The sequence below is a fragment of the Vidua macroura genome, chromosome Z (genome assembly GCF_024509145.1).
Source record: "Vidua macroura isolate BioBank_ID:100142 chromosome Z, ASM2450914v1, whole genome shotgun sequence".
Taxonomy (NCBI): domain Eukaryota; kingdom Metazoa; phylum Chordata; class Aves; order Passeriformes; family Viduidae; genus Vidua; species Vidua macroura.
In genome coordinates, this window is record NC_071611.1 from 58,792,841 (window position 1) to 58,817,685 (window position 24,845).

Below are 24,845 nucleotides of genomic sequence, written 5' to 3' on the forward strand. Positions count from 1 at the left end.
TCCTCTTGTTTACTGAAGGTTTTGTAAAGCTTTCATCCCTCCCTTTTTTCTGCAATGCAAATGTCAACTGGGTCAAGGTGGAGTATGTCAGTAGTGATGCTGAGATTGAAAATGTGCTCCCTTGACCCATGGCTAATGCCAATTGTACTCAACATGGAGTGATGTGAGGTTTTTTTTTTAAATTCTGCTAAGAAAAACAGACTGAAGAGCAGATGACCCTTCGACTGCTGGTGAGCTTTGTATAAGCCTAAGTGTGCTTGCTTTCAAAGCTGCAGAAGGCCCCAGTTCTTGACAGTCTCCTCATGGACAGGTTGTCCCCTCTGCTCTCTGGCCTTGAAGACTTGTTCCTCTCCAAGGGGTTCCTCAGGCCTGCTGTGTTTCGCTGCCTGTCAAGTTTGTCACTGATGGAATAGCTCTTTCGTGTGTGCTGTGCATACAACACGTTGGACTCCTCAGCAGAGTAGCTGTTGGCTCGCTCTATTTTTGGGAGTGGGATGCTGTTGGGCAGAGTTGTTGTAACACTGCTGTCTTGAGGAGATAAGGGGATTCCCTTCTTGTCTTTGACTTCAATATCCTCATGATCAGAGCTTGGATGGGTTAGTTCAGCTTCTCTCTCTGGGTGGCAGCATCCCAAGTCTTCCACTTTGCCCCTGAGACTTCCAGGGAAACTGGCCCTCTCTGCAATGGCCTGGGGAGCGCTCACACACCTCGTGTCTATGCAATCTGTAATACTTGTGTACTCTGCTGTTTTAACTGGGATGCCAAGGCTGCTGAAGTAGCTTCGAGAAGGAGAGAACATGAAGCTGTGAGATTTCACAATTGGTGTTTCCTCCAGAATAAATGGAGTAGTAGCCAGGTAACGACTGCTTTTAGATCGCTCTAAAGTATGATACAAGGGAGGGTCTGAATCCCACGGGATTTGGCAGTCTGTGATTTGTGAATAGTCTGAAGAAAATGCTCTTGTTTCAATTCCAGAAGTTTCCTCATAATCAAGACTCCTGCCAGAGATCTTTTCACCAGCTGTACTGCTGATGTATGCACTATTAGTTAAAAGGGAAGAGGCTATGTGAGCTGGGAGAGCTGCATCTTCAGGACCAAGAATATTTATGGAGCTCTCGAGAGGTTCTGTGTCAGAATGCATCTCATCCATGGCAGAAACATAAATGTCTATACAAGATGAAGGTCTTCTGGAGTCTGGGGCAATTGACAAAGTGCTGGTAGGGGGTAAAGGAGCCTTTCCTTCTTTTGCTATTGAGTGGGAACTGATTGCCCGATGCAGGCTTGGAGATCTTTCCTTAAAAATACTTTCCAACTTTTCCAACCCACACTTGTCCTTAATATTTGTTGCATAGAAGGAGTGGCTTCGCAAGCGGGGTGTGACTGTAGGTGACGTTGGGGACATGGACTCCTCTCCTGTGGGATCAATGCTCTCTTGAAGCTTGTAGGCATTTCCTTCCTGACTGTTGAAGCTACTCTGCCTTACAATGTAGGCTGCATCAGTACAGTCGGATGAGGTCCTGGATCGGATCTTAGTTGTCTCGCCTCTCTCAATGCCAGTCATCTTTTCTAAGGCCGTCACCATTCGTCCCATCATGTCTTCCAGCTGAGCAAGCCTGATGTCAACAGTCTGCAGAGAGGCCTTCATACAGTGCTCTCTCTCATTTACTTCTTCCAGTCTCATGGCCATGTTCTCCACCCTTTACAAAGGGAAGAATTAAACAGGTAAATTTCTACAAAGCAGTGATGTTCAGCTAATAGGACACCAAACCAGTTGGAAACAAATACGTCTCAAACCCCAAAGGCAATGTACACCACCTTATCTGTTTCAAAATCCTGCTAAACAGAGGTTTTGCAAAAAAAAAATGCTACACACTCAGGGAACTGCTCCAGTGGATTAAACCAGGGGCATCAGCTGTGTAGTGCAGAGGGAGTTTGGCTGTGCCTCATTCCAGGGACAGGAGGCTTATTTCATAAATGTTACTATGAATTACTGCCTCTTTGCTTCCAAAGCTTCTAATTAGGTTATTATGAATGAATAATACTTAAAGCAGGTGCCACATGATGTAGTCTCCAGTTGTGCCACAGTCAGGACCATCACAGATAGCTAAATGAATAAAGAAAGCAATGTGCCACAGAAGAGAGCACTGCTGTATTTTTCCCTCATGTTTGCCCCAGATTTATACTGCCGAGTCCTATGTCGACCTAAGGAGATAGTTTCTTTGTTCTCTGATTAATATTTAGCTCAGATTTGTAGAAAAAAGAAATATCAGTTATTTTGTTGAATATATATCATATTGAGTTAAATATTCATGAGTGTTGCAAGGAGGAGAAACACTGATCAAGCCAAATACAGCCTGCAACAGGGTACATGCTCCATTACTGTGATTGTGCTTTGGGTAGTCTGCGTTCCTAGCTTAAGGATTCAAATGATGGATTTTAAATTTAGTTTTCAGCTGCTATCATAATATATAAATAAAAAGGTAGATTAAAAATGGGTAATAATTTAAATGTAAGATTAAGTATTTTTAATTTAATTTAAACTTTAGTATGTCTTTTCTAGATCATTGATCTGTCACATTTTAAAATATTTTCAATTTTTAGGGAATTGTGTATAGATTTATGCCAGTGGCTACTAACCACTTCAATTTTCTGACTTCCAAAATGTGTCTTCTGAAGGATTTATAGAGTCTGAAAATTTTACATTATGAAATTGCCTGTAGCACATAAGAAACTTCTATAATTATTTTCTCTGTTTGTAATCCCTATGACAGGCTGGGACTTCCAATTTCCATTGAAGAAGTACTAAAAGCAACAAGTTTATGTAGTTCTCTGTGTCTGATAGGTTCTGTTTTTCCCCACTGTTGTAGACATTGAAAAATGATCAAAGAGGCAAAAGATAACAAATGGCAAAATTTCCACACTCTTTTTCATCACAGGTCTCTTACTGTCTTCTAGTTAGTGGAATTCATGCTCAAATATTACTAGTCACACTGCCATAGTTAATAGGCACATAAGCCTTTGCCAGGATTTCTCATGAGGTAAGTATCATCTTCTACTGCTGCTAGTTATTTTTTCAATAGGACAAGTGATTTGGAACTGACAACACCATAACCAACACCAACACCAACACTCTTATTTGTACAGAGGGGAAGATTTTAGCAAAGAATATTAGACAGCATGTTACCTAATGCTCAGAACTTTTTCTGGTAAAACACTGAAGTCTGACTACCTTGTGGCATTGAGAACAGAACCTGTCCACAGAGGAGAGGAGGGGACAGGGAGGAGTATGACTCAGCTCACTACAGAAAGTCTAACATTCCTGGGAAATACAGGCTTTTCCTGTGAAGTCTTTGAGTTTTGAAGGCATAAGCACAACAAATTAAATGTGCAGCAGCATCTGTATTGCTATCATCAGTCTTCAGTAGACAAATGATCAAGTAATCACTGCTAAGGAACAAACTGGTAGCTTCAAGGAATCTCATTCTACTCATTATCATTTAGGCACCAGTCTGTTTCTAGTTCTACCAGCTTCTCCAACAAAACAGATTAATGTCATTAAGTACAGAATGTGATTCCACAGTGAAGGCAGTTTATGTGGGAAGCAGTTGAATTTTCACTCATGTTATTACTTACATGAACTGCTATTTTATAAAAGCAATTATACTTTTGAAATATTTATTAGCCAATAATTGAGTCCTTCACCCCACATTCAGATCCTATAAGAACTGCTTCAAGATGACGAACAGATAAAACATTGCAATTTTAGGGCTGTCAGACATAAGGAAAAATTTTAATGGATTTTACTGGACAATTGCAGCTCAGATTACATCCCACAAAAAACCTTGCACCCCAGCAACAGTTACCAAGAATTAGAGTGAATTTATAACATTATTTAAAGCTAACTGGATAATTTGGTTGTGGTCTTGCTGTTTTGTTGTTGTTGCTGGTTTTGCCATTGTTTTGATTTGATTTGTTTTTTCTTTCCTGCTTTGAGAGCTGTACACAAGTGAAATATTTTTTAATACAAACATAGCCAGTTGGTCTATCAGTGGAACTGTCCATAGCGAGGTAAGTTTTGCATCTTGCATTTATGTGAAGGCTGTGCAATGCTACTGAACACAAGTAATGAACCCAAGGAGAACCTAGAATAATACCTTGCTGGTAGATGTTCATGTATTTGTTCTGCCTTCCCTGAATGTGATCTAGCAGCTACTGTCAGTGGCACAGAATGTCAGACAAGGCGAAGAGAGACTTTTTGAGTGGTCTGTTGGTTGCTATGGATCTGATGACAAATGTGTTCACATTGATAGTGTGGAAAATTTATAGAGAAATGTAACAAGATAAGCACAGAGCAGTCTGGGTTTGGAAACCATGGGTAACCAGAGATGTGCATAGGTAACTGAAAAATGCATGCATGTGTTTATACCTCATGAGCCCTGACAATAGAATTTTATTCACAAAAAGAAAGCTTGAAAGATGATCGTCTCCTCCAACCCCAAAGACACTAACTTAGTCATCTTTAGTTACATATATTACATTTATATATATATATATATATACATATATATAAAATATGGCTACTCCAGAATGTTTAACAAATATTTATTGTATTAGTGATATTCTCTTCTATTAATTTGAAGTTCAATTCTGTAATCATTCATCCTACAGAACAGCACTATGTTCTATGAGAAATATGATAAAATCACATCACCCAAACACTGTGGACATAGGAAGATGTGGTCTGAAGAAATACACCCTGAATCTGGCCCTTAAAATGTTTTAATAAGTGAATTTTTCTATTTTCCTGTATTCTTAGGAAAATATTCTTGCACTCAGTGAATAGACAACCTGACCTGCATTTCCTTTAGGAATAGTTTTGAATAAAAACACAGTTTCAAAAATAAGAATGCCCAAGTTTTGCTTTGGGTTTCTTTTTCCTATTTTGCCTATTGAGGATCAAGTATGAACCTTTTTAGCAAATCCCTCAATATCCATCCATGATGCCTCCTTCACACCTGTGCTTTTCCTTGCAGCAAGATTCAATGTGTTAGAAAGTGTATTATTCAATGTATTAGAAAGTGCCAAGCCATGCTAACAAAATGAGAAGAGAAACAGAGAAGAGAATAGAGAAGAGAAACATGTAAAACATGCATCAAGGTGTGCTGCTGAAGCTCAAAAATTTCTAATAGTGAAACAAACATGGACTTTACCAGGACAATATTAAAAAATGAGGTGAGAACTCAGAACCTGACCAGGATTTTATATTACTTGCAGTAACACTTTTTAATTATGGTTTGGGAGATGATGACTTTTGATGGCATTCATTTTGGTTTCTTTATTTTTAACCTTTGCACATTAGTTCATCAATAATTTATTTAAAATAATTCTTTAATGGGAGTAAGGCACTCTTTTCAGAGGTAGACCTCTTAATGCAATGCTAGAATTAGATTCACAAGTCTCTTTGTTGACCTAGGTCCATTTCTAAGACATCAGTCATATTTCAAAATCCTTTTCTAAGACATCATTCATACTTCAAAATCTTTGACATGACCTTTGACATGAAAGTCACTTACAGAGATACCACTGAGCTTGTGATAGGTGATTGTAGAATGGTTGTATTTAAATAAAACATAGACAGCAGTTCCCAAGCCTGTAACAGGGTACTTTGCCTGACATTTTTTTGGTAAAGCAGTGCTGATGCAAGCAGCCAGCCAGTTTTCCCTGGTGCAGTGATTTTTTGTGGCTAAGGAAGCTAGGTTGTCATGGCTGCATTCCCACTGGAGCCTAAGACCACTAAACTCTTTATGACCACAGAGAGATACCACCAGAGTCACAGACCTTTCCTGCTGTCATTTTTCATGTCTGGGTGGGCCTGGTAGGGTCAATCCTTTTTACCAACACAAAGCTATTTCTGTGCACTTCATCCTGCCAGCTCTGAAATCAAGATAATAGCTATGTCATCATCCACACAGATGCTGTACATGTAATTGCACTGCAGGTTATAAAGTGTTGTACTAATGGATATCACAGAGTACCAAAGATGACGTAATAATATCTGTTCTAACCAGCTTATCTGCTTTTCAAATACTGTTAGGATGTGACCCTGCTCCTTTTGAAAGCAATATGAGGTTTTGCACAGGTATGAAAGAGTTGAGACCTGTTCACATGGAACAAATGCTTACTGAAGTGATTATTTCAGTGACTTATGACAGATCAAGAAAAACAGTGCAGTCTTTTTTGATAATATTACACATGTCTTTGTTCTGGTCAAGATGCATTACAGTGATTAGAAAAGAAGATTCTCCACAAAAGGTCGTGATTCTTCCACTGCAATGAGGTGAATTTGTCCAACTTAGCTTTCCTCACAGGTCTTCAGGAGATTCACATGCATGTTTTGATAAATGCATTCAAAGGAAACACCTTACAGACTTCTACTGCTTTATATTTTTCCACTTAGTCCATAACTTCATCTGATATGTATCAATAACCTGATGCTACTTCCACATGCTTGTGTGAAATCCCAGATAGTGGGCTTCTGTAGCAAACATCTAACCCCCCACATCTGTTGTTTTCTAGCCAATCAGTTAACTCAAACAGGACAAGCTGTCTTGTATTTCAGGGGGTGTAATCTAGAATAATCACTGAGTGATTCTGGTGCCATGATCACTGGTCTAGCATCTCCCAAATGCCAATAAAAATCTTAGTGTTGAAGTGAGATCAGGCAAGACAGACTGCATTTCTGACTGACAACCACTCACTTTACAACTATAAAAGCCACACAAAACCTTCACAAAGCAGAAATCTTGTATACATTTTCCTCGAAATGTGTGAAGATTCTCCTGTTAGTAGGAGCCTACTTGGTGGTTACTCCCCATGGGTTAAGTGAAGGCATTTGTGTCCATTATCATCACTTCAGTGGTAAATTGCATTTGACTCCTAATCAATACTCTTTCTTTTGCTAGCTTTAATATAGGTACCTTGACATAGTGCACTGTTTCATGCTGTAATCTACTAGTAGTTATTTTAGTTATATACTGTGGAGTAACTAATTCTGATTAAGGTTTTTAGTCTGTTAGCTTTTGTCTGTTTACTAAATAATTAATTTTTAAATAAGTATATCTGATTTGCCATCATTAGAACTTGCCAGACAAAGTGATTCCTTAAATTTAAACTGTTGCCAAAATCTGAGGCTAAGGAAGGACTGATCTTCATTTAGACCCCTTTCTGTGAAGGAGTTTAAATACACAGTAGAGTTCTTTCTTCCCATCAGAGTCAGAAGACAGAAGAAGCAGGGCTTCTTTAATAAATTTTCTCTGTAGTTCCCACTCTCCCAGCAACAGCTGCTCCTCTCAGTTGCTTAGTACTGAGGTCAAGGAAAGACAAACATCAAGTGTTGTTCTATGCTTTTAATTTCTGAATGTGAAGTGATCAAGTAAAGGAGGGATTCTTTCTGGAGACATCAAATGTGGAGACTTCTGTGGTGTCTGTTGTTACAAGAGAAGTAAGGAGATTCCTGAACTGAGGCAGGCCCACAGGATGCCAGGGTGGACTATTCCAAGGTAAGAGTATGAAGTGAAGCTTATTGCAGGTGAGTCAGACAAGACATTGTGGTCCTGCCCCAGCACGGCACCTGACTGCATACCTGAAATAATTCATTGACACCCAGGTCAATGCATCAATGCACAGGATCTCTTCTTGTTTTGATTTCCTGAGCCCCTGACCTGTCTGTGACACATTGAGGCTTGAAGCAAGACTCTGTTCCCATCTTGCAGTTCCCTTCCAGTGCTAGCCCTCTACTCCTGCTTCCAAGTACACTGGGCTTTGTATGTAGGGTGTGCAGCTGTTCCTCCTCCTAGCAGGACCTGGAGCACTTTGATGCAAGTAGGAGCTGCAAGTAGGAGCTGCTCAAGCAGAGGGGGGCATTATCACATATGCACAGAGGTGAGAGAAGGCAGTGACTGGTCCAGGTCCAGGTCCAGGTCCAGGTCCAGGTCCAGGTCCAGGTGCAGTTATGTCACACAGGGCCTGTCCCAACCCTTCCCTTCTTGAACCTAACAGCATGCTCATCTTCTTGTAAATGAAAGATCTTTGGGAAGAACTTCACTCACATTTCCAGGGTTATCTGATTCAATTTTACACCACATAAAGCTGACTTAATTGGACAGATGACTAAACTGGTATCTCATGGCTCTAACATGGGTATTATACTTGGTCTACTACTACTGGCTAGTGACTGGACATTGGAAGAGAAACTATAGTTTTGAATCTTTTTTGCTTTCCTTGCTCTGCATCTTGTTACTTGTGCAATGATAACTCTATAAAGAAACTTTAAAGTGCAAATCTGGATTTTACATATTTGAATGTTCCACAGGTTACAAAAAATAATTCTAGTGTTGTCATGGTTTAGCAATGGTATTCTCCAGTTTAGAAACTATGCTGCCACTTCCCCTCCCCTGCTCCAATTGGAGGAACAAAAGGTGAAGTTTGAGATAAGGATGACTTACTGGAAACAGCAATGAAGAAGAAAATTAACAGTAACAGCAATAGAATTACAAAAAAAGGTGGAAGAAGGAAAAGGAGGAGAAGGAGAAATTATTTACAGTGAAAAGGCCCTGACAATAAACAATACCAGACTGTTCCATCCATCATGTTTTCTCGACCACAAGGAATCCCTCCTCCTAAGAAGCCAGAGTCCCTTTCCCCTGCCCCTGGCAATGACATAAGGTGGTATCAAACAACCTCAGAGTCCTCCCACCCCCTCCTGGCTACTGCAAAAATTAACCCCGCCTGGGCTAGAACCAAGACAAGCATTTTAGATTTAAGAGGAGCTGGTCATGACTGCAGGCAAAATAAAAGACCCAGACAGCCTGTTTCTAAAATGTATTATGTATAATACTCAGATAGCCCTGATTCCTCAAGCATCTTTTAAATATTCCTCAGGCCTATTATGAAATAAGAACTGCATTCACCTGGGACTTCATTGAGTGGGCCTGGGAATGACCTCTGTACCCCAGAGAGTCACTGCCTGGATCTCTCTTACAGAGCTGGAGCACCCTAGTCTCCACGTTAAAACTATTGGCTAAGGTAAATGGATTTTTAAAGAGCTATTTCTCTGAGAGGCTCAGGTGTTTGTCTTCATTTAGGATTCATATTCATGAACTTGATTCTGGAACCAGGTACTTTAAGCTTTTCATTTAAATTAGTGATAAGGACCCTTTTCCTATAAAATAGGGTCAACACAGAATGAAAAGGCAGATTGTTATGTTTTCATTGTCAACGACTTACAGCATTTGCATGATGTACGGAGGACCTAGCTAGATTACTTCTTATTTACAGGTCTTCAAACATACATATTCCTTCCTTGGCCACCAAAAGAAAAGTTATACTCAGAAATTTGAACCTGTATCTATGATTTTTCAGTTCTGGCCAATTCTTTGGCCAGCGGACTATCAGAACACATGAAAAACAAGGTGATCAGTTGGACCACAGACCAATTTATCTACTATCTTACTTTGAAATATATGTAGTTTTTCCTCCTGTATATTCTTCAGTCTTTAAATTTTTTTGGATATTAGGAACTTTCAGGCTCAACATAACCTCTATGTATTTAGCACTCCTTACAGGATTTCTCTTTCATAAGCTTGTCTAGTCTTGTATGAATGCATGTAGCCTTTTAGCTGACATCATCAGCTTCCTTTAGATCTCACCATCTTTCAAAAATGTCTTCTGTTGCACTACTTACTGCATGAAAAAAAGACAACCTATTTTCTGTTTATTTTGAACCCAGGATCCTGCTAAATTATTCTGTTACTCCCCTGTATCTTGTTCTGAGTGTGACAGCAAGCAATTGATTTCTGCTCAGGTCAGAAATCACACTTTCCTTACACTCACACTTATATAGACCACTATAATTTCATCCCTCATTTGTCTCTTCCAGTCTCAGGAATGCTGGATTACTTGGCCATCCTTTACAAGGTAGCCATTCCATGCCTTACCAACTTCCCTTCTAATATCCTTTTCTACAATATATGTTTTAGGACTGCTTTCATTTTCAGTAATGCAGATGATTAAATTATATTATATCTTCTATTCCTGCTCTGGAATAGGTTTATTTCGAAACCAAACTAACAGCATGTTTCCATGCCTTTCCTTGCCTATAGTTTAGGCATAGCTGAAGCGGGGGCAGTGCTGGAAGATTATGTAGAAGGAGAAGAGTGTTACATCTGTGCAACTGACGAAAATGACAACTCACCTGTTCTCTGTTATTCAAATTAAGATGGAGTTTTCCAGGAGTGGAGCATTCATTGGTTTGTAAGTTTAATGAATATCTAACAGAATATTACCCTAAAATATTTATTGGCAAAAGTGCTATGAATCAAACACAAACTCTTGTCCTCTAAAGCTGAGCTCAGCAGTGTTCCATGAAAGCATAAGAGCACCACAGCAGATCAACAGACCTAGAATTTTTTAGGACTGGTGAATTTGAAGACTAGCAACTTCCACTAAATTACTGTATTGCTTTTTCCCCTCTGTGCATTGCTGTAGTTGAAATGTCTTGTTGTATTTAAAATCCATGTTGCTATTGTTTCCAATGAAACTGGCTTAGTAGCCAAGCTATCTTGAAATGAGGCTTGTTTCTTGTCTGAATCAGTCACAGATAAACTCTAAAGTCATATTTTTCATTGAGGAACTCTAATTTACTCTCCCGTGTTTTTGTGACTACTTCTGCCCTGAAATTCTGCTTTAAGAACTGAAATGCAAGCATTATTGGTGCCTCTCACTGCATCAGTTATACTTCAATACAACTGGATAAAAGATCCCTTTTACAAAACTTTTAATAAAATGATGTGGGTTGGAAGAGACCTTAAAGATCATTCAGTTACAACCCTCCTGCCATGGAAGGGACACCTACCCCCTTACCAGGTTCTTCAGAGCCACATCTAGCCTGGCCTTGAACACATTTGCTTTAGAAAAAAAAAAAAAAAAAAAAAAAAGAAGAAGAAGAAAGAAAAAGAGAAAATAAACTCATAATATTTTATAACTTTACTTTTAAATTAAGACTTACCAAAACGACTTAATTTCCTTTTACAAGAAAAAAAAAAAGAGCGAGACTGGTGACAGAAACACATTTCTAGATCAACTTATGAGAACAAAAAAGTGCACCTTTCTGAAGTGACACGGATTCTTTCATCATTGGAGGAGTTGAATCTGTCATCCTTTTCTCTGAAATACTCTTCTATGCACTGCTCTTCAAAATCATGGACCTTTTTCAATTCATCCTCAGTTATGAAAAGTTCTGTGGAAAAAAATTGAGAAATAAGAATTTGGCAAATATTAACATGTGAAACTAAATACATTCTTATTTGTGAAACTCATGGACTAAACTTTCATAAGCAAGTATGTAGCATTTTGATATGAAAGCAGATAGATTAATTACTATCTATTACTAATTAATTGTTGTTAATTACTGAATTAGTAGCTTTAGTTATATATGATTCTGTAGGCAGAAGCACTTAAGCAGGCAAATGCTGAGCAAACGTGAGTATGTTTTGATTACATGGGATCTAAACACAGCTGCTGGTGAGGTCCTGGACAAATGGTGAAAGCCAAAGGCCACCTGTAACCTAATAGTTATATAATGAAATTATCATACTACTAGAAAAGAGTCTGAGAGTACAGGGGTCTGTCTGACGTGGCAAGAACTGACATCCGCAGGCAGCAGTGTGATGGGAGTGGGAGGAGAGCCATCTGGTTGCATCTCCAGTGCCACATGTGACTCCTGCTCCCTCCTCACAGAGAAATGGGCTGTGGCATGGGCGAATGCTGGGAAGAGATACACATCCTTAGCTCCCTGCCTCTAGCATGTACATTGGGCAAGGTGGAGATATTCTGCCTTGAAGAATTAGATAGAGAAGAGGAAAGCATTATCAAAATAATCTAACATGTTTTCCATCATGGTTCTAGGACTTCATTTAAAGCCTAGTGAGGAACTACTCCTCCAGTCTGAGTTGGAGTCAAGGAGAGACTATGTAAACAAAATTACCTTTTACCATCCCTAAGCTTATCTAGGCAAAAAGTGCACTCAGGGGAAGTATGTATTGTTTGCTCTGTATTTTCAAAAATAAAGCTGGAACTGTGATGAAGTGGAAAGAATTCCAGCAATAACAGACCTCTAACAGCAAAAGTAAGCAGCAAAAGAAACTTCTCTGCTTTGAAGGAACAAACAGGCAACAACCCCAAATAGTTCCAGAAAAACACAGCCTCCTTAACATTGCAAAGAGAATGAAGGGTTGGGCAAATCAGGTAAAACTAACTTATTCAGGTAAGGTTTTTGCAGGTGAGAGCTGTTACTCTCCTGGAAAGGCTATCAAGATGCTGGACTTTGACTTCATGCACGTCAAGCACTAGACATTATGAAAAGCATTTGAAAGTCCCCTTTGTGCATTATCTGAGTCTTACTCAATCCATAGTCTCTCTCATCCGGGTCACTTTCATGCTTCCTCCATCTGCAGCAGAGGTGTTGAAATATCATTGTCATGTGGCTGAAAATGATCAGAGGTGGTGGGAGAACAGGCCTTTCGTGGAATGTCATGATGAGCTGGTACCTTTGAAACTTCCAGACTTGGTTTGATATAGATTTGACTTCAAAAAACGTATTGCTAGAAGGCAAGGGGAGGAAAATAGCATCAGACTGAACATGGTTTTGGGTGCTTTGCCAAAGATGATATGACAGCATCATAACTTGAAACATTGCAATAACACTGGCAAATGTTTTCTTGTCACGAAAGCAGGAAGCAGGACAAAATAGGAAGTTTTTGCCTGGGCAAAGCATGGTGACAATCAGCCTTTTTGAAGTACATTACAACTGTAAATGTCTTCATTGTACAATCCCTGAGTCTTACGACATCCCATTGAGATGGGGAAGTATTTTTATTCTTGTTTTCCCCATTGGGAATGAATGATGCCATAACTGAACCTTATTTGGCTTCTTTGCCCTGGTTCCCATTAGGTGTCTGTCCTTGGAATTGAGTACAATGTGAAAAATTTGGCATTTCCCTTGTTTCCTGGAGACAAGCCTCTTTCCCACTCCCCCTTACAACCTTGGAAAATGTCTCTCAGCCAATGCCAAAGCTCAGCAGTCTTTGTAGGCTGTGAAAAATATGCATCCTCCCAAGTACTTTGCAATGTGTCACTCACTTGAAAACTGCAATGAGGAGATTCACCAAAAGGATGTTTGCTACCAAGAGGTAGCAGGCCATGATGGCAGGAACGATCCATGCTCCTGTCTTGCAGGGAGGTAGCTGGATTATTTTGCCGTCTTCTCTGGTTTCATTTTGACCACAAGGTGCTGGGAACAAAATTTAGAAACAAAACAAAACAAAAAACAAAAAACCAAACCAAACCAAACCAAACCAAACCAAAAAACAAACAAACAAACAAACAAAAAGCAAAATGGGAATGAATCTTATTTTTTCAGTAGTTTAAATATTTATAATGGCCTGCCTGCAACATCTTCCAAATAACAAGGGCACTGACATTCTCCCCTCAGAAGTTTATGCTTGGTATCACAGATTTTAGAGTTTGCAGTTCTTCTTATTGTGTTTTATGTGACATGGGTATCAAGATATTTCTTGCAGGACACATGCCTGCTGTGAGTAAGCTGCCTGTTTGCATACATAATACAAAATAATATGGTATTCTGGTGGTAATTAGTGGCTGTGAAAATGAAATTATTGAATTGTTTAATCCTACAAAAAAAGCTTGCATATTATTTCTTTAACAGTGAAAACTTTGTCTTTTTTTATTGATTGAGAGAGATGTGATAAATGAGGAAAAGGAAGTCCATGAAAGTAAATGAAAGAGTAGACATTTATTGCTGTGCACTGCACTGTCTCAAGCCCCGCTAGGACATACTCATAAATGACTTTCTGCTATTAAGGACTCTTGACTGTATGCCAAGAAACAGTGGGGGAGATTATCAAGTCTTTACTGTACCAGGTACAGGGACATGTATGCAGCAGAGATGCCACCTGTTTGTTCCGCAAATACATTGGAATCAAAATGTTCTTGGTATTAATGTCGTAGAACTGAAGGAAGGGGAGAGAAAACATGATGAAATTGTTTTCCCTGCTTGTGTTTTAATGTGCCTTCATGTGCAGTGATGGGTAATCTGCATTTGCAAGCATGGATTCAGTTTATGTCTCTGTAGCTTCAGTCCTGATGGTTCTGTGTATCTCCATAATCATCTTTTCAAGAAAATAATGGAAGCAGCAGCTTACATATACAAGCCATCTTAGTAAATTTTGCACAGCACTACAGCTAGCTTCCCCTCATCTCCATCAAAAAGAAGTTTAAGTGAGGAATTTCCGAAGTGCTCAGCACTAGCTCACTTCCTAGTCATATCAGTGGGGTTTTTGTACTGACTTCATGAAAAAATGAGGTTAGATGATGCCATATGTAGAATTTCTTTGTATGGCAACAAATCCACATTCCCAGTACCAACCATTGCATCTTCTCAAAAACATTCTTTTGAACTCGGTGCACTGAGCTTGGCATTCATTTGTGGATGTCTGTACTGGCCAGCTATCATATTGGTACTTTCTTTTGGGCACTACATATAGACACTAGCCTATTACACACAGAACTATTGTAGCCATATGCAACACAAGACTACATGGCCTCTCCAAAAATATTCAACTCACTGAAAAAGAAATCACAGAGTCAAATACAAGCAACACTGCTTTTTTGCCAGCAGCTCCATTGTGTTTGGGCACATGATGTTGCCAGTCCTTCCTGTTTGCAAAAACACATTTTGTTACTGGAGCAGGCTGAGACTATGCAATTCTTCATTTCTCAGTCAACATCACTTTGCAGATCATTTGCAGGGCTATTTCCACACTGCTCCAAGCAGTGGTTTCATTTAGACATTCAAAATACTGTCTGCGAGGTGCTGGGAGTGTGGGCCTCTCTGGTCTTGGCCTTCACCCAGCGGAAAATGCACCATTCAATATCTCTTGCTATCGGCACTCAATGTGAAACTTATGTCTCTGTTTGTGTGGAAACATTACTTGCTCATATATTGAATCAGTTGTACAAAGTCTAATACAACAAAGTACCAAAACCCATCATGATTTCACCAGTGATGGAACAATCATAGTATCTGAAACCTGTTGTCCTTTTTTGTGCTGAAAACGGAACAAATAATATCTTTCCAAGTAATGAGAAAAATTTTGAAAAGCATTTTTTAAACCATAGATAAGTAAGATCAAAAGCTCATCTCCAACTCTGATTCCAACTCTATTATCCTATTTTTTTTCCTAAAAAACATAGAATTTAGTCTAGAAAAAAAAAACAGTTAAGAAGACAAAAAATATTTCTCCAGCTCTACTTGGGTAATATCTGTTGGTTTATGCCACTCAGTGATGGCCAAATTAGATCTCCTATGCAGACGTGTTTCCACAATCTGTTCTATTACCTGTTGTGGTTCAGCTTGTCCTGAAGCTTTGCAGAAGTTTTTCTCTTCTGCATGTTTTGTTGTGGGTGCAGTTTTTTAAATAACACGGGAATACTCATTTCTTGCCTTACCAATGGAGAGCTAAGCCACCACTTAATTGTCACATTTTCAGGTGCAGGAGAAAACGTATGACATGTGTCCAAAAATGCAGAAATCTGTGTTCTATGGCACATCACTGAACATCTTCTTTCATATTTAAACTGTGACATTTATTTTCAAAGATTTTTTCCCCCCACTATTAATTAAAGGTGTGCGCTCTGCCTCACCTCCGAGGAATCTGTGCCACCCTTTATTTGTAACATCATTCAAAAAATTTAATTATTTTTGGAGAAATGAAGTAATTTTTGTAATATGTGCATTAATATATTGTAATATATTTCAAAGCACAATATTAACATGTATGCAAACTTGACTCATCTCTTTGACGTTATAGCCTTGCTCTAACACAAACCACAGAATACTTAATTCTAGCTAAATGCTTTACTGAAGAAGCAAATTCTGGTAGCATAATGATATGCTAATCTCAGGTAACTGAAAAAGCCAACAGCTCAGATACCTACAGGCCATTGGATAAAGTTCAGACACTATATCCTGAACTTAGGCTTTAGAAAACAGTAAATGGTTGGAGTTTTAATTTCAATTATATGAATTAACTTCACAAAGCTTTCAAACATTGCATCTTGACACCTGTCAAGATGACACCTTGGTCCTTGACACCTTGTCCCTTGTTTCCTTTTTCACAATCTCTGTCCATCCTTATTTTTCCTTCCAGCTTCCACTTACCGTTTCCTGCTAGGCCTTTCTTGCTACATATCTAACCCTTCCTCTTTCCTGTTCAGAAAATAGTTGCAAAAAACCCAAAAGTAATTCAAGCTGCTGTAGGTTTCAGACCTAATGTGGAGGCAGAGCTCAGGAAGAATTAGTTTCCCTGCTGTAATTACAGTCATGACAAGGGCACTGTTCACTTTTACTGTCTGTTGGGTGGAGGGATTGGCAAAGGATGCTTGTGAGTTTCCGCATCATGATTCTTCCCACAGCTGCACCTTTCCAAAGCAGGTGTGGGAAATAATGAAGAGACAAAAGTGTACAATTGAACAGCTCTACCACTGAATAGCTTTTTGTCTTTGATTAAAACTTCTATAAAAATGGATACTGCTTTTACGATACAAACTGATTTGTTTGAAATCACAATAAACTTAGCGATACTTTCCTATGTTCACAATTCTAAACAAAGCAGAAACAAATAAATGCAACCAAATAACAAAAACCAATTTTTTTAAAATTCATGTCTGGTTATTTTTAATGCACTTTCATCATCCTATTTATGAGTATGTAGGCACCTTCCAATTTTGACCCACAATGAACCCAAAAGATGTGAAAGTGTTTTATAATTTCTGAACCAAATGTCTAAGCAGCCTTACCAGCTTACCAGGCTGGTAATTATTGAAACCTGCCACCCTCTCCCCACCCTCAAAAATATTAAGTGGCCTTCCTAAAGTTGTTCTCTACTGATGGAGAAAATACTAAAATCTGCGAACTCCAAATTTCACAGAATTACTCTGTTCATCAGTAGAAATATCCAGGGAGTTGAACAGTGTCTCCTTACTTCAAGAAAGTTTCTTTAACTGCAGCATCCTGACCATGTTGCTTCTTGACCCAGGCCACATTAAACGTGACTTTGAAGGGTCTCTTCAATCTGCTGGTATTTTACCAATAATTTATAGTAAATCCCTGTATTTTTTTTTTCTTCACTTGAGTACTTTCTTCCTCTTCCTACTCTCCTCCTTCCCCCATCAAAAATAGACAACCAAACAGAACCCAAATTATAACATCAGGAGTGCTAGATATGGGAATACTGCTGCAATCCAGCCCAGAGTGACTTTCAAAATTGTGTGTAGTCTGCACAAAAATCTTATCCACTACCTTTGTCTAACAATATTAAAAGTATTGCCACAGATATGATTTATTCTGTTTTGTACAGAGCTGTTCTGTTTGTTTTAATTTCAGAATGGTCCATGCAAATGACAAGCCAAGTAGGAAGCTCCTATCAAATCATGAAAAGCATGCAGCCTCTAAGGTCATAAAGAGTTTAGTACATAATTTTCATTTATACTAAGAAATTTTAAAGAATTACTAAACTTAGATCTAACAGATTAAGAAATTTAAATAATTTTAAAAGTTTTTGGTAGTAATTATAGTTTCCTCTGAAGATTGTTGCATAGTTAAAACCTGTGTATAAGGATCTGTCATCTTCTGAAACAATTGTATTCTCATTATTTGATATTCCTCTAATACAATTGAAAGAGAAAGAGGTCCCATCTTTTTCTCTTAAACTAGGTAGGTTTTTCCAAAACAGAAATAGACACAAGAAACAAACACAATTTAGACTGATCTTCAGATACCAGATGGCTCGTGAAGTACTGTCATCTGGCAAGAACGTCCAGATGGAAATCCAACCTGTGAGACACCAGGAAAATCTGAAAAACTTCCCAGAAGCCATGTTGACTAACAGCAGGTTCAGCTTAGCCTTTGGAATACAGGAAGATGTGAGCTCTGATGTTCATTTTCTACAGATGACTGCCATTTCCCAAGCTGGCACTTATGTCCTCTATCTACAAACACACATTTCCTCTTCAGTATTTCTTATATCCTTCTGCATCAATAGTATTCTGGAGGGGCAGATAGTTTTGTAAGGTGAAAACAAAGTTCTTCACAGGTGAGAACTGTCTTATCAATGTTCCTGGCTAAAACTGCCAACACAAGTGCCAATGTGTGGTGAACTGAGGGAGAGATTTTACAGTGTTTGTGGGAAATCCACTTCTGGACAGGTATTCACTGAAGTAGCTACATGGCTGGGTGCTGCTGCATGGATCCCATTGGGCAGCACAAGGCACAGATGGATTAGGAAAGACAGCCTCAAAGTGAGACAGTTGCACGTGTCATCACCAGCTCTCTGATTCAGATTCTCCTTCCTCCCCCAGCTATCAGTGGATAATAATATATCTTTACTTAACTACATAATTGATATCAGTCTATTTTTTTCAACTTATCAAGCTCTTATTATTATTCCTTTCCTGAAATATATTAATTTTTCATTTCCTGACATTTAAATAATTCATAAATTTGATTAGCTTACTGCCTGCTTCCAATTCTAAGGTCTAAGCTTTTATCTGAATCCCATATTTGGTAATTGGGGTTTTCTAGGCCCAAGTCAAAACTCAATAGCTCAAGGTGGTTTCAGTCATTATTGATGTTTCACTTGGACTGGTTGGACTTTTCCATGAAGTAGCTTGACTATTATAGTATACTATAGTACCTTGACTATTCCTTGATCTTTACATGCTTCCAAAGACTCTTTCATGTAATTGCTAAAACTTCCTGAGTAGACAACATGGTATGTGTAACCTTCTGTCTGTGCCAGATCAGCTACACAGAATGAGCTGAACATCTGGATATAGTTGTGGGAAAAGTCTGGTCTGATTAATTGTAATTGAACCTCCATTTATAGATCATATTCTACTAATTTCCTGCTCAAAGAGTTAGAGGAAGACCATTATGATTACACTGTGATAGTAAAGTCTGTCTTTTCTAGTTCCCCATTCCCCAAGCCCATATGGAGATGGGCTGCAGACTTAATGGGTAGCTGGGACTGAAAGAGCACCAGGAACCTAGGATGTTCCCATTGCTAGCAGCGGTCACTCTTCCATGTGTTACTGTCTGGTTCCTCCCTCAGCAGGTTTTAGGCATATTCGGTGGCTCCCACTTTTCACACTCTCTTCATCCAAGAATTACTGAAGCTGGCCATTCTAGTTCTACATCTTTTTATATGAAGCCGTTGAATATGACAAGGCTCTTAGATTTTTTTAGTGGTCATATTATGATGAACTGTCAGTCCGAGAGGAATTACTTAGAGAGTGATTTTGCTGGTTTTGTTGACTTTACCTTAAAATTTGAACAGAGAGCCAAAAGATTTACTCTCCTTCTGCCCCACATTACAACTGATTTTTAGTCAGAAATTTGTAGGTTTTTAGCAGTTTCAGACATCGCTGATAACAAACACCACCACTGAATAATGTGTTCATAATCCCAGAAGTGAGGATATAATCTGTCCTCACTTTTGAGTTGAAGATGAGATCACATACCAACAGGACACTGACACATACTCCATCTTACATGTTTTTCCTTAAGAAATGATATGAATACTGAAACAATGGGTAAAAAATGTAAATATGCACTGTTTTAGAGCAAGGCATTTAGCAGTGTGTTGAAATAAAAATCAGAGTAGGCCCACTGGATGAAAAGGCTGCCAGCTGATGAGACGGATCCCGACATTGTATCTGGTCAGTCTTAATAGCATGCTTCATAAATAAAATAAAATTTAAAAATTAATTAATTAATTAATTAATTAATTGTAATTTTTCTTAAAAAAAGCAAATTAGAAATGTAAGAGTAGCCTACTTTTTTTTTTGTACAATTCTCAGATACCAGGATGATTTCCAGGAGAGTGGCTTAAATGAACATGCTTTTCCATGATCAGTACTTTTACTGAAACCCAAGTTTGCTAATAAAGTAGCAATATTAAACACCAAAATTCAAACAAAATCACAAAGCAATTCCTTTTTTTTTGTTAAAATAATAATTATTAAAAAAAGAATGTGCTCTAAACCATGAAGTTAAATTGCAGTTTAGATGTAGCATAACAATTTTAGAACATGCTTATTTGAGAAAGTACAAACACTGTAGCACTTTAACATGAATACAGTGGCTGATTTAGCTTAGAACAACGTGGAAAATATAAAGAACAGCAAATGTTTAAATAGTGGAAAAAAGTGATTATACTAGTAAAACCTTCTGAGTGTCTATTGGACCATTTTGATTGTGTAACATGATCACCAACTATTGCTCATGCTGCCAGTCTATACCACAGATAACATTTTTGAGACAACTGAGCATCAGACAGACATGACATACTGTACATAATTTGTGCTGTAAGAGTGTCTGATTCTAATTCCCTGCATTATCTGCCTCTCAGGAAGGAGGAAATAGGTGCTGCTTTTAATTTTGACATCATCACTTTTGCTGCAACTCCAAGTTTCCTTGACACAGGCAGAAAAACAATATGTCTATATTTAAAACTATATATATAAAATATATATATAATATATATATATATTATATATTTATATTATATATATATAGCTATATTTAAAGGAGTTTAGGCCACCAGGAATTTTGCTTTCCCTAAGCTTCAGAAATAATTACTCTGCATTTTTCTGCATTATTTAAATATTGTGCATCTAAATAACACAACTCCTCAGGCAAGGGTGTGCAGCCTGCCACCCTGTTTCCATACATAAACACCCTTTAATTTCTTACATTTATGGGTTCTAAACTGTAATCAGCCTTTAAAAAAACCAACGAGAACACTTTATTCAGCCAATTGCCACATTTGTTGCGCTATGGTAGCTACTTAGTACAGTATTAATAAATGGCCGCTTGTAGAGGGACAGACATTCTGCTTGTAGAAGGAAGTATTATTTTAATGGTACAAACCTTTATCCCTCTAAAATATACTTTCAGAGCAAGACAAAGTTTTATATCCCCAACTATTACACCTTTGGAATTAATGAATTTTTAAAAATAAAAAAGGGAAAAGGATAAAAATTAGGGAATTGGGTAAAAAGTGAAAAATAGTGAGAAATTTAGTGATTATAGGTATTTGCTTACTTCCTTGCATGCCATGCTGCCTCTGAAAACCAAGTAGGGAAGCAAAGATAAAAAGGAGGTTTCATCTGTATCCAGAATAATAATGATAATGATAATGATAATGATAATGATAATAATAATAATAATAATAATAATAATAATAATAATAATGATTCTGTGCTAGCCAATGTCCTAGGGTGACGTTATGGTGTTTCTATCCCCAGTCGTGTGTTCTGTTTATGCCTGATATTATGTTCTGTGCCTTCAGGACTGACTCTGAAAAGTGAAGGTTTGTTTTGTCTTGTTATCAGCTGGCTCACCTCCCCCACCATGGTCTGTGTCTAGGAGAGGCTAGGTTTGCTTGCTGGCTTGCTTGCTTTCGCTTTGCCCTGGCTTTTGCTTTTGCTTATTAGTTAGTTTAGCTAGGCAGTCCAATTTTTAACCTGGACTGTTTTTTTTCCTTTCCCTTTCCTGCATACCATTCGAACCTGCTCCGGACTGGGACCTGGGAAACACCAAGAAACACCAAGAGCCTGCATTTTGTGACCTGCAGCAGCCATCCCCAGCGCCGGAGACCAATAGCTGGGTGACAACTCCCAGGAGAGACTTTCTGAATTTGTCATCTCTTCAGGGCGGTGAAAGAGTTTTGTCATCTGATGTTGGTGTTTTTTTTGGTTTTTTTTTTTTTTTTTTTTTTTTTTTTGTATTGGGGAGCGTTTTGCTTGTTAAATAAAGAGGTTTTTTTCCACTTCTCTCTGAGGAAATTCTTCCTGAACCAGGTGGGGGAGGGGCCGTGGGGGTTTGCTTTCTGGGGGCTCCTCCTGGAGGTTTTCTCCCAAATTTGCCCTAAACTAGGACAAATATTTTGGCGCCCAACTCGTGGCTTGAGAAAGTGGAAAAAACCCCTGTTCTAATAATATTTTGGTTGCAATTACTCTGGGCTGGTATAGAGCAGTTACTGGCTATGTTGTTTGAATTCATAATGCCTCTTGGGGCGGAGGCCTGCATGTGTTTCTGGTCCCTAGGGTTTTTTGGGGTCTTAATACCTCTATGCTCACTAGGTTTATTTTCTTATCCAGAAATAGCTCCAGTATACGTATACGAAATAGCTCCAGTATACGTATACGAAATAGCTCCCTAATACGTAGTTTTTGCAGTAGAGGGGCACTGACCAGAATATCCGTCAGGTAGTTCTGGTTGTAATGGCTTGCAGGAGGTTTATAAAGGTGCTGGAGTCTGTTCCAGGGATGTATGGTTCATGATTATGGTTGTGCACCCAGTTTGTTAGAGGAGAAGCAGGAGGTGAGACTTTTCAGCCTTTGCTTTCCTTCTTCTCTGAATCTGTTACATCCCTATTGGAGAATGTTCAGTTTCCCCTGAATGTTAAAGAGACCATCTTTCTGGTATTTAATTTGGTAAGCTTTCTCTATACAGTCTTCAGCTTCTCTAGGATGAGGGCTGAGATTTCTAGAAGGGCTGATGAGACCCCTGACCCAGGAGTAGACCCAGGTGTGAGAAATCCTGAGTGGTGTGGGAAATGGGAGGATATGGGCCAAATCTTAAAGGAATTTTCTGACCCTATAGTCTGGGACTTTCCATGTCAACAAATTCAGAACCCAGCTGAGGTGGCAAAGTACCTGAAAGAGAAGTGCCATGATAACCCTAGGGAGAAAAAGACCATTGCAGTGAGCTGGGCCCTGGCATATGCTTATCGCACTCTGCTATATACTGTAGGGCAGCAGACAGAGGAAGGGGGGCAGGGAGATAAACCAGCAGCAATCCCAGTCACTCAGGCTGCAGCCAACAGCCCAGGTTCGAAGCCAGCAGCTAAACCAGACTGCAAGCCTCAACCAATGGCTGTTGCTACTAGCACGAGAAGTGGAAAGTGCACAGACAAGACCGATCGACCAGTGGATGACGATGATGATTATGATGCAGGAGAAGGACCCTCAATGCCTCCTGACATAAAATCAGGAGTCAAAGCAACTGGCACAAGATCAGAGGCCAATATTGAGTCCTTTTCCCTAAAGGACCTCCGTGGCCTGAGATAGGATACACTCGATGACCTGATGAGTCTATAATTAGTTGGTTGGTCCGTCTTTGGGATGCTGCAGGCAAGGCTACATGCTTCTGCATGGCACTGAAGCGAGGCATTTGGGATCCCTGTCACATGATCCTGTCATCGACCAAGGAATGATGAGGGGGGTTAACCCTCACAGCCTCTGAGCACAGCTCCTGGAAAGTGTAGCACAAAGACACCTGTGTGCAGATGATCTTTATATGCAGCAGACCCAGTGGAAGACTATAGGACAAGGGATCCAATGCCTGAGAGAAATGGCAGTGGCAGAGATTATCTTCTCAGATTACAACAACTAGGAATCCAGACATGGTACCATGTACATCTGTGATGTGGCAAAAAACTTGTACAACTTGGGCCACAAGAATACGCTTCTGCTTTAGCAATAATGAAGCGGGATGAGAGGGATGAGACTGTGCTCGATATGGCAAAGAAGCTCCGAGCATATGCAGATGCTGTACATGGCCCAACACATGGCAGAATCACAGCAGTGGAAACACGTCTGCAGAAATTAGAAGACAAGATAGAGGAGAATCACAAGAAACTCAGGGAGGAGATTAAAGAGGACCTTCTCCAAATCTCGGCAGTACAAATTAGAGGCCCTGGTATCCAACACAGATGTTCCCCAGATGGGGAGAGAAGGTACACCCCATGAGCTGAGCTGTGGTTCTTCTTGCGTGATTGTGGAGAAAAATGAGGAGATGGGATGGAAAATCTACTGCTGCTCTGGCACAATGGGTGTGTGAATTGAAGGAAGGCAAGACTCAGAGAGGAAGTTCCACCAAAAGGAAAACAGCTCCAGTTGCCTGTAGCCAAGCTGCCAGGTATGATGATGATGATATGTCTGATCCCCTTGAAGGAACCTCTAAGACATATGCCCAAGGAAAGAAGGATAACCAGGCTTAGAGGAGCCCTGCCTCTAGGCAGGTAGAAGCGAGGGAAACTGTGTTTTCTGGACTGTGTGGATTTGTTGGCCTGGCACATCTGAACCACAAGAATATAAGGCTTTGGTCGATACTGGTGCACAATGCACATTAGTCCCATCAAGACATGTGGGGGCAGAATCTGTCTCCATTGCTGGCGTGACAGGGGGATCACAGGAATTTACCTTGGTGGAAGCTGAGGTGAGCCTGACTGGAAATGAGTGGAAAAAACACCTTATTGTGACTGGCCCAGGAACCCCATGCATTTTGGGCATAGATTACCTCCAAAGGGGGTATTTTAAAGACCCAAAAGGACTCAAGTGGGCATTTGGGATAGCAGCTACAGTGACAGAGGGCATCCAGCAATTGAACACCTTGCCTGGATTGTCCGAGAATGCAACTACAATAGGACTTCTGAAGGGAGAAGAGCAAAAGGTACCAATTGCCACTTCAACAGTGCATCACTGACAGTACAGAACAACTCGAGATGTTGTGGTTCCCATCTATAAGATGATTCGAGAGCTGGAGAGCCAAGGGATGGTCAGCAAAACCCACTCACCCTTCAACAGCCCCATCTGGCCTGTGCGTAAATCTGAAGGAGAATGGAGATTGACAGTGGACTACT

At 39.4% G+C, this 24,845-nt stretch overlaps 1 protein-coding gene across 1 annotated transcript in view; it reads right to left on the bottom strand.

The window, feature by feature from the left end:
- Positions 1–247: 247 nt before the first annotated feature.
- TRPM3 (transient receptor potential cation channel subfamily M member 3) overlaps positions 248–24,845 on the bottom strand; it is a 259,088-nt gene continuing 234,490 nt past the window's right edge. The window contains exons 22-25 of the mRNA XM_054004438.1: positions 13,198–13,348; positions 12,460–12,659; positions 11,164–11,296; positions 248–1,697 (exon numbers count right to left, since the gene is read on the bottom strand). Of these exons, the coding sequence (XP_053860413.1) occupies positions 248–1,697; positions 11,164–11,296; positions 12,460–12,659; positions 13,198–13,348 (1,934 nt within the window). The remainder of the gene's footprint in view (positions 1,698–11,163; positions 11,297–12,459; positions 12,660–13,197; positions 13,349–24,845) is intronic.